General features: G+C 49.5%; 1 protein-coding gene across 21 annotated transcripts in view; it reads right to left on the bottom strand.

Moving 5' to 3' along the window:
* The window catches only part of MAPT (microtubule associated protein tau), a 130,956-nt gene that overhangs the window by 7,040 nt on the left and 105,641 nt on the right, over positions 1-18,275 (bottom strand). For 14 of the 21 annotated variants that reach the window (XM_035300255.3, XM_035300262.3, XM_035300265.3 and 11 more), the window contains 3 exons: positions 9,824-9,916; positions 6,078-6,159; positions 2,753-2,865 (listed from right to left, as the gene is read on the bottom strand). In XM_035300255.3, the coding sequence (XP_035156146.3) occupies positions 2,753-2,865; positions 6,078-6,159; positions 9,824-9,916 (288 nt within the window). The remainder of the gene's footprint in view (positions 1-2,752; positions 2,866-6,077; positions 6,160-9,823; positions 9,917-18,275) is intronic. The other 7 variants (XM_035300260.3, XM_035300263.3, XM_035300267.3 and 4 more) reach the window with 1 other exon arrangement.

Raw genomic sequence — 18,275 nt, 5'->3', positions numbered from 1 at the left:
GGCCACCTTGAGAAGCATACTTGCTCACGTCGAGTTGGGTTTCAGACCCTACACCCTTTCTGGGACATCCTTGCTATGGTGTGGCTGCGTCCCCACCCAAATCTCATCTTGAATTGTAGTTCCCATAGTTCCTACATGTTGTGGGAGGGACCCAGTGGGAGATAATTGAATCATGGGGGTGGGTCTTTCCTGTTCTATTCTTGTGGCAGTGTCTTCCGAGATCTGATGGTTTTATAAAGGGAGTTCCCCGCACAAGCTCCCTTCTCTTGTCTGCCACCACATGAGACACGCCTTTCATTTTCCCCAACGATTGTGAGGCCTCGCTAGCTGTGTGGAACTGTGAGTCCATCAGAACCCTTTCTTTTGTAAATTGCCCAGTGTCGGGTATGTCTTCATCAGCTGCGTGAAAACAGACTAATAGAATCCCTTTTCCCTTTACCAATTCCCAGTCAGCTGCTGGGAGATCCTGAAGGTTAGAAGAAAGTGAGCCACTCCCAGCACTTCAGGCTGGGTATAGGCAGGAAACCCCAGAGGGTGCTTGGGCCGCACTTCCTCAGAGAAGCAGCAGCTGCCAGACCACATCCTGTGCCAGGCCCAGACAGAGCTCGCCCAGTGTCACACACACCCTCACCGCACATGGACACCCACAGCAAGACCTGGAGATGGGAGACTACTGGGGACACCAAGGCCCAGCAGCCTCGTGTGGACACTTCCACAATAGAAAGGCAGAGCCTTTGCTGAACTCAGGATTTCAGCATCACGGTTTTGCTCTAAGTACCTAGTAACCCATTTAGAAAATTAGGTTATATTCCCATGACTTGTTCGTGGCGCACCACAGCTGACTGGGGATGTCCACTTCCTTTTTTAGTTGCCTGCAAACATCAGGGCCTAGGACAGTGGTTCTTTTTTTTTTTTGAGATGGAGTCTCACTCTGTTGCCCAGGCTGGAGTTTAGTGGCATGATCTAGGCTCACTGCAACCTCCTCCTCCCAGGTTCAAGCGATTCTCATGCTTCAGCCTCCTGAGTAGCTGGGATTACAGGTGTGTACTATCACACCCAGCTGGTTTTTGTATTTTTAGTAAAGATGGGGTTTTACCATGTTGGGCAGGCTGGTCTTGAACTATCTGCCCGCCTTGACCTCCCAAGGCACTGTGCCCAGCCGGTTCTCACTTTTGACTGCATTAAAGAATCACCTGGGAGCTTTAAAAACTCCAGCAACAGGTTGAGCACAGTGGCTCACACTTATAATCCCAGCATCTTGGGAGGCTGAGATGGGCATATCACTTGAGCTCAGGAGTTCAAGACCAGCCTGGGCAACATGTTGAAACCCTATCTCCACAGGAAATACAAAACATTTAGCCAGACATAGTGGCAGATGCCTATAGTTCCAGCTACTCGGGAGGCTAAGGTGGGAGGATCACCGGAGCCAGGGCGGCAAAGGCTGCAGTGAGCTGAGATCATGCCATGCACTCCAGCCTGGCCAACAGAATGATACAGATATGGTTTGGCTGTATCCCCACCCAAATCTTGAATTGTAGCTCCCATAATTCCACGTGTCATGGGAGGGACCCAGTGGGAAGTAACACCCAGTGGGCGTGGGTTTTCCCATGCTGTTCACATGATAGTGAATAAGTCTCATGAGGTCTAATGGTTTTATAAAGGGCAGTTCCCCTGCACACACTCCCTTGCCTGCCACCATGTAAGACGTGCCTTTGCTTCTCCTTTGCCTTCCGCCATGATTGTGAGGCCCCCTCAGCCATGTGGAACCATGAGTCCATTAAACCTTTTTCCTTTATAAATTACCCAGTCTATTCAGGCGCAGTGGCTCACACCTGTAATCCCAGCACTTTGGGAGGCTGAGGTGGGCAGATCACCTGAGGTCGGGAGTTAGAGACCAGCCTGACCAACATAAAGAAACCCCATCTCTACTAAAAATACAAAATTAGCCAGGTCTGGTAGTGCATGCCTGCAATCCCAGTTACTTGGGAGGTTGAAGCAAGAGAATCTCTTGAATCCAGGAGGCAGAGGTTGTGGTGAGCCAAGATCAAGCCATTGTACTCCAGCCTGGGCAACAAGAGTGAAACTCTGTCTCAAGAAAAAAAAAATTACCAGGTCTTGGGTATGTCTTCGTTAGCAGCATGAGAGCAGACTAATACAGAGACCCTGCTTCAAATACATAAAAATAAATAAAAACAGACCAGGCACAGTGGCTCACGCCTATAATCCCAGCACTTTGGGAGGCTGAGGTGGGAGGATCATGAGGTCAAAAGATCAAGACCATCCTGGTCAACATGGTGAAGCCCTGTCTCTACTAAAAATACAAAAATTAGCTGGGCATGATGGTGCATGCCTGTAGTCCCAGCTACTAGGGAGGCTGAGGCAGAAGAATTGCTTGAACTGGAGAGGCAGCGGTTGCAGTGAGCCAAGATTGTGCCACTGCACTCCACCCAGGGTGACAGAGTGAGACTCCATCTCAAGAATGAATGAATGAATGAATGAATAAATAAATAAATAAATAAATAACACTCCAGCAAGCGAGCTGCACCTGAGACCAATTGGTCAGCCACTCCAGGTTGACCAGGTATGTGATGTGCTAAAGCTCCCAGGTGATTGAGATGGGCAGTCGAGACCCACTGGATGCTGCTACGAGCCCACATCCAGCCAGTCAACACAGAAGCCTGATTCCTCCAACTGGACCAGCCTTTGTCCACTCGACGTGATTGATGCCTCCAATCCGCCCTGCCCCCTTTACCTTTTTATTCCCTCCACCAGGGACATGGGTGATATTGTCCAGAGACCCGATCTTCGACTGGACTCTGTCCTTGAAGTCCAGCTTCTCAGATTTTACTTCCACCTGGCCACCTCCTGGAACACAACACAAGAGCGTCTTGCCATCATCTTTTATGGTTTCGTGGACTTAGCATCCATTATATGAGGACTGCAGTCTACAGGGCAAAGTGCCAGGGGCTGCAGGGGCACAGCAAAAGTTAGATGAGGTGCCGCTGCTCTGGAGGGGAGAAGACGACAATGATGGGACTTTCAGGTTTGCAGCAGGACTTGAACCAGGGCCAAGAAAGTGGTTCCAAATAGAGATCAGCCTTTAGGAGTGGATAAGACTCTCCTTTAGAATGGTGTTTGGATACAAGTCCTTGCAAAGTGCTTGAAAACAGTTTGCTCCTGTCTAATCAAAGTGTGCATCAAATATTTACACTGTAAACTCTCCCTCTTGAGATACTGCAAAGGTAAATGACAGCTCAGCCCAGGAGAAGTTATTCTAAATTATACATCAGTCGGCTTCTGGTAAATGAAGTTTTTCTTTATCAACATCCTATAAAACACACAGCCCCACAAGACCTTGGAATTAAATTGAATGTCAAAATGCACACTAAACAAGGCGGGGCATGGTGGCTCAAGCCTGTAATCCCAGCACTTTGGGAGGCCTAGGCATGTGGCTCACCTGAGGTCAGGAGTTTGAGACCAGCTTGACCAACATGGTGAAACCCCATCTCTACTAAAAATACAAAAATTAGGCTGGGTGCTACATGTTGGGAGCCTGAGGTGGGCAGATCATCTGAGGTCAGCAGTTGAGGACCCGCCTGGCCAACATGGTGAAATCTCTACTAAAAAAATACAAAAATTAGCCAGGCATGGTGGTGGGTGCCTATAATCCCAGCTACTCGGGAGGCTGAAACAGGAGAATTGCTTGGACCCAGGAGGTGGAGGTTGCAGTGAGCTGAGATCATACCATTGCACTCCAGCCTGGGAACAGAGCAAGACTCCATCTCTAAATAAATTAATTAATAAGGACCCTTCCTCCCTGCTGACCCTTGACCCCATGCCCAAGCATGGACAAGGCATGAGGAAGAGATAGTCCACAGGACCTTCTGGGAAAAGACGAAGAAAGCAGCTCCCAGCTGCTCTCACAGCTAGGGTAGTGGCACCAGTTGTGGAATACTTTTCACTGGGAGACTAAACTTCCCACAAAGTGTCCAAGGGGTCCAGAAAATAATGAGACACGTTCTAGACTGAGCTTCTCTTCCCACAGTAAGGATTCAAGTAAAAACCAGCCCCTGAATAGGGCCTCAGGCAGAAGTCCCTGCTCTGGATTCTCAGGTGGGTGACCGAATCTGTAACTGTGTGTCCAATATGGTAGCCACTCTTTCTCAACTGCACCCGCCATGTTTCAAGGGCCTGATAGCCACATGGGGTTAGTGATTACTGTCCTGGACAGCACAGGTACAGAGTGTTTCCATTACTGCAGAGCAAGTTCTAGATTTCTACACAGTGTTGGGGGGAGGGGAGTAAACATGGCTCCAGTAGCATCATTTTCTTTTTTTTTTTTTTTTTTTTGAGATGGTGTCTCACTCTCCACCCAGGCTGGAGTGCAGTGGCACAGTCTCAGTTCCCTGTAGCCTCCGTCTCCTGGGTTCAAGTGATTCTCCTGCCTCAGCCTCCCGAGTAGCTGGGACTACAGGCACCCACCACCACACCTGGTTAATTTTTGTATTTTTAGTAGAGATGGAGTTTCACCATGTTGGCCAGGCTAATCTCGAACTCCTGACCTCCGGCGATCCACCCACCTCGGCCTCCCAAGATGCTGGGATTATAGGCGTGAGCCACCTCGCCTGCCCAGAGCATCATTTTCTGTTTAAACAAAGTCACAGAGGGGACATGGCAGTGGCCCAAGGTTCCTGTGCTGCAGCTGCTGCTGATGGTGAAGTGTCCCCCATGTTGGCTGAGGACCAAGCTCATCCGTCCACACAGCTGTACCTCAAGCCTGAGAGGCCCTGTGGACAGCTTGCTGGGAGAACCACGGGTTAGGGCATAGGCCAGCATTTTGCCTACCTTTTCACCTTAAATTTTTAAAATTTTTGTGGGTACATAGTAGGTATATGTATATATGTGGTTCATGAGATACTTTGATAGAGACACACGATGTGCAATAGTCACATCACAGAAAATGGGCTATCTATCCCCTCAAACATTTGTTCTTTGTGTTACAAACAGCCTATTTATATTCTTTTAGTTGTTTTTATTTTTGAGATGGAGTTTCAGTCTGTAGCCCAGGCTGGAGTACAGTGGCAAGATCTTGGCTCACTGCAACCTCTACCTCCTGGGTTCAAGTGAATCTCCTGCCTCAGCCTCCCCAGTAGCTGGGACTACAGGTGCCTGCCACCCGGAGAATTTTTATAATTTTTGTAGAGATGGGGTTTCACCATGTTGGTGTGACCCATGAGGTGGGTCTTAAACATCCATCTTAGCCTTGCAAAGTGCTGGGATTACAGGGGTGAGCCACCACATCTGGCCATCTTTTGGTTATTTTTACATGTACAGTTAAATAATTATTGACTATAGTCACCCTGTTGTAGTATCAAATACTAGGTCTTACTTTTCTTTTGTACCCATTAACCGTCCCCACCATCCCCTCCCTTCCCTTCTTCCCAGCCTCTGGTAGCCATCCTCCTATTCTCTATTTCCAAGAGTTCAACTGTTTTGATGTTTAGATCCCACAAATAAGTGAGAACATGTGCTGTCTTTCTGTACCTGGCTTATTTCACTTAACTCCTGCCTCACCTTGTCTTGGCCAGCATGGTCTGCGCAGGAGTGAGCTGGAGCCGCCATGCATGCTGGGCTCCCACAAGATCACCCTCAACATTGTCCTTGGGCTGGGCGTGGTGGCTCATGCCTATAATCCCAGCACTTTGGGAGGCTGAGGCGGGTGGATCACAAGGTCAGGAGATCGAGACCAGCCTGGCCAACATGACGAAACCCCGTCTCTACTAAAACTACAAAAATTAGCCAGACGTGGTGACACACCTGTAATCCCAGCTACTTGGGAGGCTGAGGCAGGATAATCACTTGAACCCAGGAGGTGGAGGCTGTAGTGAGCTGAGATTATGCCATTGCACTCCAGCCTGGGTGACAAGAGTCAAACTTCATCTCAAAATAAATAAATAAAACAAACACTCTCCTTGATGGTCTACCCAACCGCAAGTCTGAGACAGTTCAAGCCCCTCCAGCGCTCCCCCGTCCCACCGCACCTTCCCGTCCCAACCCTCGCCTTCCACAAGGGCTACCTGGTTTATGATGGATATTGCCTAATGAGCCACACTTGGAGGTCACCTTGCTCAGGTCAACTGGTTTGTAGACTATTTGCACCTGGAGATGAGAAAGGAGGAGCGAGAAGAGACAGACAGGAAGACAGAGAGACAAAGAGGAGAAAATGGGATTATTTTATTAAGGGTGTAAGACAATGAGAAACAGCTGTGGAAGCCCAGGCCCTGCTCGCACAGTGGTTCCCAGCTGCCATGAGGAGCATGCCCTAGTCAGGGTAGAAAAATGTGTTGTCGAAATTCTGCCAACCCTGCCCCAGGGGAGCTGGGTCTTCACAAAGGACTGTGGGATTGGAGCGTCTTCAATCCCTGCAGAACAAAAGAGTCTCTGCGAAAAACAGGGACCCGTCATCATTGTGCAAGGCCCAGACATTTGTTTAGCAAACTTTTAAGTGTAAAAAAGTCACTCCCTTGCCTGACATGAAATTGACAGATCACAATCAGACATGAAGAAAAAAGTGATCGCTATGATGAGTATGCACAGCATCTGAAAAATCCTGCTGGAAAGGCAGGAGTGCAGTATCTGCTGGGCCTCGAAGAGGGGAGGCACAGCTAGGGCCAATGGGTGGGCTTTATTCCAGGAAAAGCTTCCACGGACCCTGGAAAGCACTAGAGCAAAAACAAGCACTAGAGCAAGCAGGACCTAGCAGAATTCAGCAGCTCAGGTGTGAGAGCCAGTGGGCGCCAGTGCCCTGGTCTGTTCCATCTTTACCAACAGGAGCAAAGTGACACCAACAGGGTAGACAGGCACAGTGGAAATCAACAGATGTAGCGTCTCAGCAAGCTTGAGTGGACGCAGACACACAGGGGGAGGCCTGTGAGCTTCAGGGCACCACTCCCTTGGGGATCACCGCCCTGAACTGCTGGCTGATCTCAGCCCAAGAACCAGCTGGGGGGGGGCGCGCACCTCGTGGGGACTCTGCAGTGGCAGACAGGTCCCCAGGAGGCAGGCCTCTATGAAGCCATGGCTGTTCGGGGGGCCTAGGGAGCGGGTCACTGACTGACATTCCTGAAGTCCCCAGGGCCTCCAGCATTGGCCTTTCGTGGGATCACCTGAAGGGGCAAGGCGGCAGCCACCTCCTACCTAACCAGTTGACTCCCGAGGAACCCTGCCCTGGAGCTTCCCTGGGAGACAGCTGGCTTTGTGGCTGGAGATGGGTTTATCAAGGCCACCAAAAATCAAGGTGGGGGGTGGTTTCTACTTCTACTTGGGTCTAAACTGGAACCATCCCAAATTATTTTAGCTAATGTCAGCTGGAATCTGCTCTTTATGGATGGGGAGTTAACTAGGGCAGAAATGGCTGCAGCTGGTGTGTCTGAGGCAAGGACATGGGAGGGTGGGGAGGATGGATGGCAGGCGCCTGGGGTGGAGAGAGCTGGTCGCTGAGGCTGGTGCCAACAGGGTGGACCAGGGCCGAGGGCATGGGAGGATATGCTGGTATGACCAAGGCCTCTTTCCCTCTTCCCTCTGGCCTCGGGGAGGAAACTTGTGAGAGAGGGGGAGGGGAGCTGGGACAAGGACCAGGGAATGGCCAGAAAAGAGAGGAGTGGATGGCAGTGGGAACCAGGACAGTGGTCAGGATGCCCAGGGAGGGAGGACAGCAGGCCCTGCAGCGTTTCCAGGGCCCAGCCAGGGGGGCAGAAGGGCCCCAGATGGAGAACAAGCAGGGCTGGCCGGCTGGAAAGTGGCCCCCGGGCTGAAGAGAGGATAGGGCCCAGGCAGGGGATCCAGTGCCCTCCCAGACGTCGGGGGCTGGCATCTCTTCTCATTAGAAGGGCTTCCTGTGAAGGTGCTCAGAGGGCGGTGCTCAACCTGGGACATCTATTGGCTCTCTGCCAGGTCACAGGCTAGCCTGCAGACAAGCATAGCACAGGACACACGAGAGGGCCCCCAAGGAGGTCCCAGATGTCCTGGGCACTGCAGCGTCTTTGGGCATCGGCTAGCAGAGGGGTTGGCCACACAGCCCGTGTGCTCTCTCCCCCAGCTCTGCCTCAGCAGCACAACCTCCACCAGTCCATCGGACTCAACCTCAACCAGAAATCGCGTGGCCTCCTTCCTCAGGCTGAGCCCACTTCAAAGAAGCCAGAGAACCAGGATCAAAACTCAAACAGCCAAAACGGCAACCCCAAGAACAAGGGCCGGGGCAGGGGTGGGGGCGGCACACACCTCTTCGGTCCCCTCACACCAGACAAACTGGGGGGACAGGAGAGCAGGCGCGGAGACAGAAGAGACACTTAGCAGACACCGGTGAAGAAGCGTTAGTCAAGCCCATGCAGCAGCCGCAGGGCAAGCGCTTGCTACTGTGGGACTCAAGGGGCCTGAGGGGCAGAAGCCGGGATCCAAGTGCTCGGGGCAGGAGGCAGCAGCTCACTGCAAGAATAAACCCTCCGGGCTAAATACAGGAGCTGGCCCAGGCCAGGCGTTTTCTGGCGAGAGCCTGCCCCAGGGCCACAGCAGTCTCCTGGTACTCCTGGCAGGACCAGGTGGTTGCTCTCAAAAAATGCCTTCCTTGGGGTGGACCCTGCGGGTCTCATACCTCCAGCTCCCCAGGGCATTAAAAGTTTGCTTATAGCTGACCAAGAGAGCTGGTGGGAGAGGACCCTCAGGGGCCCAGTGGACATGGACCAGCCAGAGGACAGTCAGTGGACCTTGAGGATCTGAGTCCCGATTTCCAGGAGACACTCCACAGAGGACATGGAGTCCCCGGGGACGTGTAGAAGAGGCTAAATCTAGTTATTTTAAAATTATTGTTTTTTGAGACAGAGTCTTACTCTGTTCCCAGGCTGAAGTGCAGTGGCGTGATCATGGCTCATTGCAAACTCCACCTCCTGGACTCAGGTGATCCTCCCACCTCAGCCTCCCAAGTAGCTGGGACTATAGGTGTGTGCCACCACACCTGGCTAATTTTTAATTTTTTGTAGAGACGGGGCCTCACTATGTTTCCCAGGCTGATCTTGAACTCCTGGGCTCAAGAGAACCTCCCGCCTTGGTCTCCCAAAGTGCGGGGATTACAGGCGTGAGCCACTGCTCCTGGTCAGAGGCTGCCAAATTTAAAAGGGCCAAAACCAGCATTTGTCTGCCAAACCTCAATGCAGGGCAGAGGGACATGTCACACTTTGGTCTGGCTCTCTGCATCTGGAATCTCTACCTGAGGATGGTGCAGGCTGAACACATGGCTCCTCCCTTGACATGCAGGAGGCACAGCTGAGTAGGACATAAGCCTTTAGTGTCCCCTCATCAGAACAAACAGGCCACCTGTCCACAGTGGAGCCACTCAATGTGAAACTGTCCAGGAATTGGGGAGGCGGCGGCAGCCCAGGCTCAGGTGCCACCACCTTCAGCCCAACTTCCAATTGGGGTTCTTGGGAATAGGGTGGGCGGGAGTGGAGAGACACCTTGATGGTTCTCAGCTTCCCAGGCAGGGGCTGGAGAGAGGGTCGGTCATCTGTCCTATTCTGCCCATGCAGCCTGGGGCACCCAGAAATGCTGGGATACACCCCCTCCCAGAACATGAGGAAGGGGCTTCTGGGAACAGTGGACGTGTGGGGGAATGTGGGGAGCTGGGCCACATTCACCTGGGAGGCGCAGCCAGATCCTGAGAGCCCAAGATAGATTTATTCTGTGCAGTGTCTCGCAGGTCTATGCACTCATGCCACTTCCTAAAACACCAAGCCATAGTGCGGGGCACGGGACGTGTGAAGGTACTCACACTGCCGCCTCCCGGGACGTGTTTGATATTATCCTTTGAGCCACACTTGGACTGGACGTTGCTAAGATCCAGCTTCTTATTAATTATCTGCACCTTTGATAGCCAGAAAAAAGGATGAGTGAACGCCACCCAGGACCCACCTGCTTGTTCCCAAGGACATGTCCACTTTTGGACTTGGCAGGGGCAGCCTGGGGAGTGGTGGGAGGTTGAGGCACACCTGGGGGGAGTTGAAGGGACAGAAGAGAGGGCTGCCCCGAAGGTATTCCAGAACCGTCAGTGATTCCAAGCGGGCTTTAGGAAGCTGGGATTTTAGGATCTCAGGGGCAGTGACTCACTTCTCCGAAAGATGGCATCGTGAGGCCTGAACCCCAGAGGGGCACATGCACCAGCCTGGGTCGAGTGAAAACGGTGTTTGGCCACACCGCCGAGTAATAAGAAGCTCCCTGGCATCTCCACTCACACCCAGCTAGACCCACCGGAACATTCCCAGAAACTTCCTGCAGCTGTTCTCATGCTGTCAGGCATTGGAATCACCTGTGGATTTTCAAAATCTCGGGCCCCTGCCTGGACCTACAATTAGAATCTGGAGGCATCTGGCTTCAGTCTCTCTAGGTTTGAAAAGTTTCCCTGGTGATTCTGACGCACAGCCAGGTTTGAGAGGCCCTGACCCTGTGGGCAGGACCCAGGCCACTTTGTAGGGAAGACAAATGCAGAGTGTCCTGTCTGTCTGAGGGCTCTGTCCCTGCAGAGTCAATGCCTCCTCCTCCTCCCTTCCACCCTCCAGCCCTCTCCACCTACAGTCCCACCAGGCGCTTAAGGGAAACTGAGCAAATGCTCCCGTGGGGCTTTTTCTCAGCTCTTCCATAAGCGGTGGTGGCCTGGATGGGTCCCCCATGACTGCATTTCTGGAAGGTTCTTTCTGCAGACACCAGGGGAGTGTGAAAATATCACTGTTTTGATGAGAAATGATTTTTACCAGTTTGCTGAAAAACTACGAAATAGGCAACCGCGGCTTAGGGAGTTGAAAAACGACATTTTGTCCTTCAGATCAGTGGGAATATTCCTCACCTGGTGCCCTTCCCCTCAGAAACTCTGGAAATAGCGTGCTTTGGGTTTTTTTCCTTTTTGAGACCAGGCTGCAGTGGAGTGATGCCATCATGGTTCACTGCAGCCTCGACCTCCCCAGGCTCCGGTGATTCTCCCACTTCAGCCTGGCAAATTTATGTATTTTTTGTAGAGATAAGGTCTATTTGTCTATGATGGTCTAAAACTCCTGGGCTCAAGCAATCAGCCCACCTTGGCTTCCCGAAGTACTGGGATTCTAAGTGTGAGCTGCTGTACCTGTAATCTCAGCACTTCGGTTTTTATTCATCTCAGATGTAAATAATTGCCGATAATTCCCAGTGAAGGACCAGCTGTGCCAAGGCCGTTTCTGAAGTCTTGAAAACGGCACCAAGACCTCAGTGGCTCTTTTGAGGATGCTGGGTGGAGGCCAGGGCTCTGGAGGTCCCATCAGCCAGGACTGAGGCTGTGTCTGGGGTCAGGGCTCCAGCCTGGCTTCTGGTTCATCTCATTTTTTCCCTTAATTTTACTGGTCTGAATCTTAAATATGAAACAATAGCTAACTCATCTCTCTTCATAATCTTTTATATTGCTTCAAAAAGATTATTTTCTTAGAAAATATAATGATGATTTTGAAAAACAGAGCTCATCAAAGCAAAGATGAAACCGTTTTCTTCCCAGCCCAGCACAATCACAACTGCATTTTGTTGCCTTTCCTTGAAGTCTCATTTACATGTAACTACCCCTGTAGACCTAGACATGGCAGAATTAGTGTGCACACGCAATTCTGTATCCTGCTCTATGAAGTGATATCATATTCTAGGCCAGGCACAGTGGCTCATGCTTGTAATCCCAGCACTTTGGGAGGCTGAGGCAGGTGGATCACCTGAAACCCGGAGTTTGAGACGAGGCTGACCAACATGGTGAAAACCCGTCTCTACTAAAAATACAAAAGTTAGCCAGGCATGGTGGTGTGCAACTGTAGTCCCAACTCCTCGGGTGGAGACTGCTGTGAGCCGAGGTCGCGCCATGGCGACAGAGCAAGACTCCATCACAAAAAAAACAACAACAACAAAACCCAAGAGAAGTGCCATCATGTCCTGAGCATTCCCTGCGGTCTACAGTCATGAGAAACACTATGTTTAATAACACGTCCTATTCCACGTTGTGAATATTGTTCCCCTCTGTCCAGCACTTGTATTGATTCCACTTTGTACTCAGTCATACAAACAGTCCTGCCGGAGCTGGATTTGATGCAAAAAAAAAAAAAAAAAAAAAAGCAAAAAAAGCCTCCCATGAAGCTCTTTCTGAAAGGAGCTTTTTCCATACGATGGGTTATTTTCATAACACAGAGTCCTAGAATAGAATTTCTGGGTCAAAGTTATAGATATTCTGAAACCTCTCGGTGCAACTTTCCACACGGCTTTCCAAAAGGGTTGCAGGCGCCTTCCCTGTGTACCGGTGAGAGAGCCAGCTTCGCCACATTGCTGCCAGCACTGGCTGTTCACAACATTGTTTTGCTTATTTCTTTGACCAAAATAAAAGGAACTTCATTGTTGGCTTATTCTGCATCTCTTTGATTATGACTAAAATTGCTCCTTTACCCGCTTTTTGCTGACAGGTGTATTTTTTCTAACATACACATATTTACATTTATTATTATTTTTGGAGATGGAGTCCTGCTCTTGATGCTCAGGCTGGAGTGCAGTGGCGCAATCTCAGCTCACTGCAACCTCCACCTCCCAGGTTCAAGTGATTCTCCTGCCTCGGCCTCCCGAGTAGCTGGGATTACAGGCGCCCGCCACCATGTGTGGCTAATTTTTTGTAATTTTAGTAGAGACAGGGTTTCACTATGTTGGTCAGGCTAGTCTCGAACTCCTGACCTCAGGTGATCCACCAGTCTCAGCCTCCCAAAGTGCTGGGATTACAGGCGTGAGCCACGGCACCCCGCCTTACTTTTTATTATTTTTAAAAATAGAGACAGGGTCTCACTCTGTCACCCAGGCTGGAATGCAGTGGTGCCATTGTAGCTCATTGCAGCCTTAAACTCCTGGGCTCAAGCAATCTTCCTGCCTCGGTCTTCCAAGTAGCTGGGACTACTGGTATGTGCCACCATGCCCAGCTAATGTTTAAAAATTACTTGTGGCGATAGGGTCTCGCTATGTCACCCAGGCCGGTCTCAAACTCCTGGGCTCAAGTGCTTCTCCCACCTCAGCCTCAGCACTGGGATTACAGGCATGAACCACAGTGCTCAGCCTACATTTTAATTTACTTATTTTTTTATAAGTACATTTTAATTTACTTATTTTTAATAATTACTTTTTGAGACAGAGTTTCAGTCTTATTGCCCAGGCTGGAGTGCAAGGGCATAATCTCAGTTCACTGCAACCTCTGCCTCCTGGATTCAAGCGATTCTCTTGCCTCAGCCTCCTGAATAGCTAGGACTACAAGTGTATGCCACCACGCCCAGCTAATTTTTTTTTTTTTTTTGTATTTTTAGCAGCAACGGAGTTTCATCATGTTAGCCAGGATAGTCTTGATACCTTGACCTCATGATCCACCCACCGCAGCCTCCCAAAGTGTTGGGATTACAGGCGTGAGCCACTGCGCCCAGCCTGTTTTATACATTTTTCATTTTAAATTTATATGGGTACCTAGTGGGTATACTTGTGGGGTACATGAGATATTTAGATACAGACATACAATGTGTAATAATCACATCAGGGTGAGTGAGGCCTCCATCACCTCAAGCATTTCTCATTTCTTGTGTTATGAACGTTCCAATTATACTCTTTCCGTTGTTTTCAGATGTAATAAATATAAACGTACTATAAAACTGCTGCTGACGGCAGTCGCCCTGTTGTGCTATCCAATATGAGATCTAGTCATGGAACTATGTTCTGGCACCCATTAGCCATCCTCACTTCCTCCTCACTCCCCTCTCCCCTTCCCAGCCTCTGCTAACCATCCTTCTATTCTCTTTTTTTTAATTAAAAAAAGAATTTTTTTTTATAGACGGGGTTTCCCCATGTTGGTCAGGCTGGTCTTGAACTCACGACCTCAGGTGATCTGCCCACGTTGGCCTCCTAAGTGCTTGGATTACAGGCGTGAGCCACCATGCCTGGCCCATCCTTCTATTCTCTATCTCTGTGAATTTTTAAAGTTTTAGCTCCCATAAATGAGTGAGAACATGTGAAGTCTGTCCTTCTGTGCCTGGCTTAGTTCACTTGACATAATGTCCTCCATTTCCATCCATGTGGTTTCAAATGTCAGGATCTCGTTCTTTTTCATGGTGGAATAGTACTCCATTGTATATATGTGCCACATTTTCTTTCTCTATTTGACTGCTGATGGACACTTGGGTTGCTTCCAAATCTTGCCTGTTGCGAATAGTGCAGCAAAGAACACGGGACTGCCTGTGTCCCATTTTTAGATACTCACATTCTTCCTTTGTAAGTCCTCCTCTGGTGTTTAAATGTACAAACCACTCCTCCTTTAGAGGGGGATAAACCTCTGATGCCACATCAACTTTCTTGCCTACCATCCCCTCATTAAGGACAAGGAGGCCATTTGAAATCCATGGAGGTTCAGCAACTTTTTCAGGTCAGAAGCAGCCATGGAAGAATTTAGATCTGGGTGTTTCTGTACCTGCAGGTTATGTATGTGAGAACAAAGTTGTCCTGGCTGTCCTCAAGGCAACATCCTCATAAACCTATAAAAACAAGACTTCTTTTGCTGAACACTGAAATTCTCTCCTGCCAGAAAGGAGACACGGTGAAAGTGCCTCAGCCCAGGCTGGAGCTGGGGGAGGAGGTGGGACAGGCTTTCCAATACTGCTTCTCAAGGCGTCCCTATGACCCTTTGCACAAGTCTTTGAATCAATTCACGCCACCCTCCAATTTTAAGGAATCCCACATAAGCTCCTTCTTTGCAGATTATTTTTTTTAATTAAAAAAAAAAAAAAGTTTTAATGGAGATGGGGTCTTGCTATGTTGCCCAGCCCAGGTCTCAGATTCCTTGGTTCAAGTGGTCCTCTGGCCTCAGCCTCTGGAGCAGCCTGTGCACCTGTAGGCTTGATGATCATTTTTATTCATAGCTTTTCACTGGATAAGTCTTAGAAGAAGATTTGCCTCCTTTCAAAAAGGAGTGGGAACAGCTTAGAATTAGAAAACACACACTCACAATAATAAAATAAGAAAATGTAAAGAATAACATTAGAAGAAGGGGAGGGCGTTGACACTGACAATTACAAGAGTGATCATTACATTTAGCTTGGAGTTTCCTGGAGGCCGAGGCAAAAAGGGAAACTTGATGGGTTACGTAACTCTCCTTAACTGACAAAGAAAACAGGCCGGGCACAGTGGCTCAAGCCTGTAATCCCAGCACTTTGGGAGGCCGAGGCAGGCGGATCACGAGGTCAAGAGATCGAGACCATCCTGGTCAACATGGTGAAACCCCGTCTCTACTAAAAATACAAAAAATCAGCTGGGCATGGTGGCACGTGCCTGTAATCCCAGCTACTCGGGAGGCTGAAGCAGGAGAATTGCCTGAACCCAGGAGGTAGAGGCTGCGGTGAGCTGAGATTGCGCCATTGCACTCCAGCCTGGGTAATGAGCGAAACTCCGTCTCAAAAAAAAAAAAAAGAAAAAAAAAGAAAAAAGAAAACATACCAGTTTTTCAAGGAAGAGAACTTTGTTTTCTGTACTAATCCATAAAACAAACCAAGCAAATCAAAGGACATTAAACAATAACGCAGTATCTGCAACATACATAGAAATACTTTTTTCCATGTGGCTTTTTCCTGTTCTAACCCCACAAAAAAGGCAACAAGCCTTTGTGAGATTTTGCAATAGACACGAGGGTATCTACAAAGGGTATTTAACAAAGCGAACTGGAACTACTGTCAATTATCACATTAAGTCAACACCCTTTACAGAATCTTAGATTTACAGAAGGGAGAGAAAAGGGGACTGGTGGTCATTATGAAATTAGAATCCTGAAATTTAATTTCTCAGAGTAACATACATATTACACTTCAGCTCTGGATAGACACTGAAAAATTCCATCAAGGGAGAGAACAATGTGTTGCAAGCTCCCAGTTTGGATCCAGGGGCCTCCTAGTCAGGGGAGAAATGTCTGTGGTCAGCGTTTGACCCTGAAGGAGAGGCTGTGGTGAGGTGGGGCTGGGTGTGTGTGTGTCCACTTGGTTTAATCAATTTCCTGGAGCACCCAAAGCAGCCCCAAACTCTCATTAGACCTCGATCTGGTTTTGTTTGGTTTCAGGTCTCTCAAGGCTGCTCCAAAGAGCCCAGCCCTCCTTCCCTGGCCCCAAGCCTGCAGCCACCCAACCCCGTGCCTCACAGTTGGCTCCCAGGCTGGCCCAGGCTTGGCCTGCCTCCAGCACTGCCTAGTGCTTGCTGGGCTGGGCTTTGCCTCACCAGGCTCTGCAGGCCTAGTGCAGTACTCTGCTGGGAATTTAACCCGGGGTGGGCACTGGATGCCCAACACAAGCCTTCTCAAGTCAAGGTGATCAGCTTGGGAACCCAGAAAAACCTTTCTATGTCCTGTCAAGTCAATCAGCCAAGGAAGAGATCAAATCACAGGGTGGAGTCACCTTCAGAATTATTTACACTGTCCTTTAAACAGTGATGAACCCAAGCTCCTTTAAAATGATTTGATTTATGGGCTGGGCGCGGTGGCTCACGCCTATAATCCCAGCATTTTGGGAGGCTGAGGCGGGGGGATCACGAGGTCAAGAGATGGAGACCTTCTTGATCAACATAGTGAAACCTTGTCTTTACTAAAAATGCAAAAATTAGCTGGGCATGGTGGCGCGTGCCTGTAATCCCAGCTACTCAGGAGGCTGAGGCAGGAGAATTGCTTGAACCCGGGAGGCGGAGGTCGCAGTGAGCCAAGATTGCGCCATTGCACTCCAGCCTGGGTAACAAGAGCGAAACTCTGTCTCAAAGAAAAAAAAAAAAAGATTTGATTTTCAGAAGTGCAGATGTACAGGGAGAGGTGCCTGGAGGGTCTCAGAGTTACAGAGCTGTCCTAGAGGACGGTCCCAGCCTGGCTTTGCCCCCAACTCACTGTGGGGCCTGACATCTCAGCCCAAGCTCACCTGAGTCCCTGGCCCTGATCGAGAAGGAGAGGCAAACTATCCCTCGTACAAACTCACTGTATCATTCCACATAAATGTTCTACATAGATGCTTTTTAAAGTGACGACTGGGGCTTTATTATTAAATATAATGTATTTTTAAGGACAGGTGTGGTGGCTCACACCTGTAATCCCAGCACTTTGAGAGACCAAGGCAGGAGGATCAGGAATTCAAGACAAACCTGGCCAACATGATGAAACTCCGTCTCTAATACATATACAAAAATTGGCCGGGCATGGTGGCACATGCCTGTACTCCCAGATATTGGGAGGCTGAGGAATTTAACTTGAGAATTGCTTGAACTTGGGAGGTAAATGTTGTAGTGAGCTGAGATCACACCACTGCACTCCAGCCTGGATGACAGAGCCAGACTCTGTCTCAAAATAAATAAATAAATAAAATGTATTTTTAGACTACTCAGTTCTCTATAGTGGTCAGTGGAGTATGAGGAGGGAAGAAAGAGGGGTGAAAGGAGAGAGAAATATATCAGAGATGGGCAGAGGTGACTGGGTAGAAACAGAGCAAGGCTAGGGTAAGGGAGGAAGTTGAAGATGAGAGCAGACACTCACATACACCCTTAAAAAGAGAAGGCCCAGGCCAGTGTGGTGGCTCACGCCTGTAATCCCGGAACTTTGGAAGGTCGAGGCAGGCAGATCATGAGGTCAGGAGATTGAGACCATCCTGGCTAACACAGTGAAACCCCGTCTCTACTAAAAATACAAAAATTAGCCAGGTGTGGTGGCATGCTCCTGTAGGACCAGCTACTCGGGAGACTGAGGCAGGAAAATCACTTCAACCTGGGAGGTGGGGGTTGCAGTGAGCCAAGATCTTGCCACTGTACTCCAGCCTTGGTGACTCTGTCCCCCCCACCCCCCCAAATAGGCCAGGCATGGTGACTCACACCTGTAATCCCAGTAATTTGGGAGGCTGAGGCAGGAGGATCCCTTGAGCCCAGGAGTTCAAGACCAGCCTGGGCAACAGAGTGAAACCCCATCTCTACAAAAAATATAAACAATTAGTCGGGCACTGTCATGCAAGCCTGTGGTCCTAACTACTCAGGAGGCTGAGGTTGAAGGATGGCTTGAGCGTGGGACTTCAAGGTTACAGTGAGCTATGATCACACCACTGCACTCCAGCCTGGGCAACCCAGCAAGACTGTCTCAAAAAAGAAATCAATACACAGAGAAGGAAGCAGCCACCCAGGCTGTGGCCCAAAACCAGAAAACATTT

Source organism: Callithrix jacchus, chromosome 5 (genome assembly GCF_049354715.1).
Source record: "Callithrix jacchus isolate 240 chromosome 5, calJac240_pri, whole genome shotgun sequence".
NCBI classification, from domain to species: domain Eukaryota; kingdom Metazoa; phylum Chordata; class Mammalia; order Primates; family Cebidae; genus Callithrix; species Callithrix jacchus.
The sequence above is the reverse complement of the archived record's forward strand: the minus strand, read 5'-3'. Positions and strand labels throughout refer to the sequence as shown.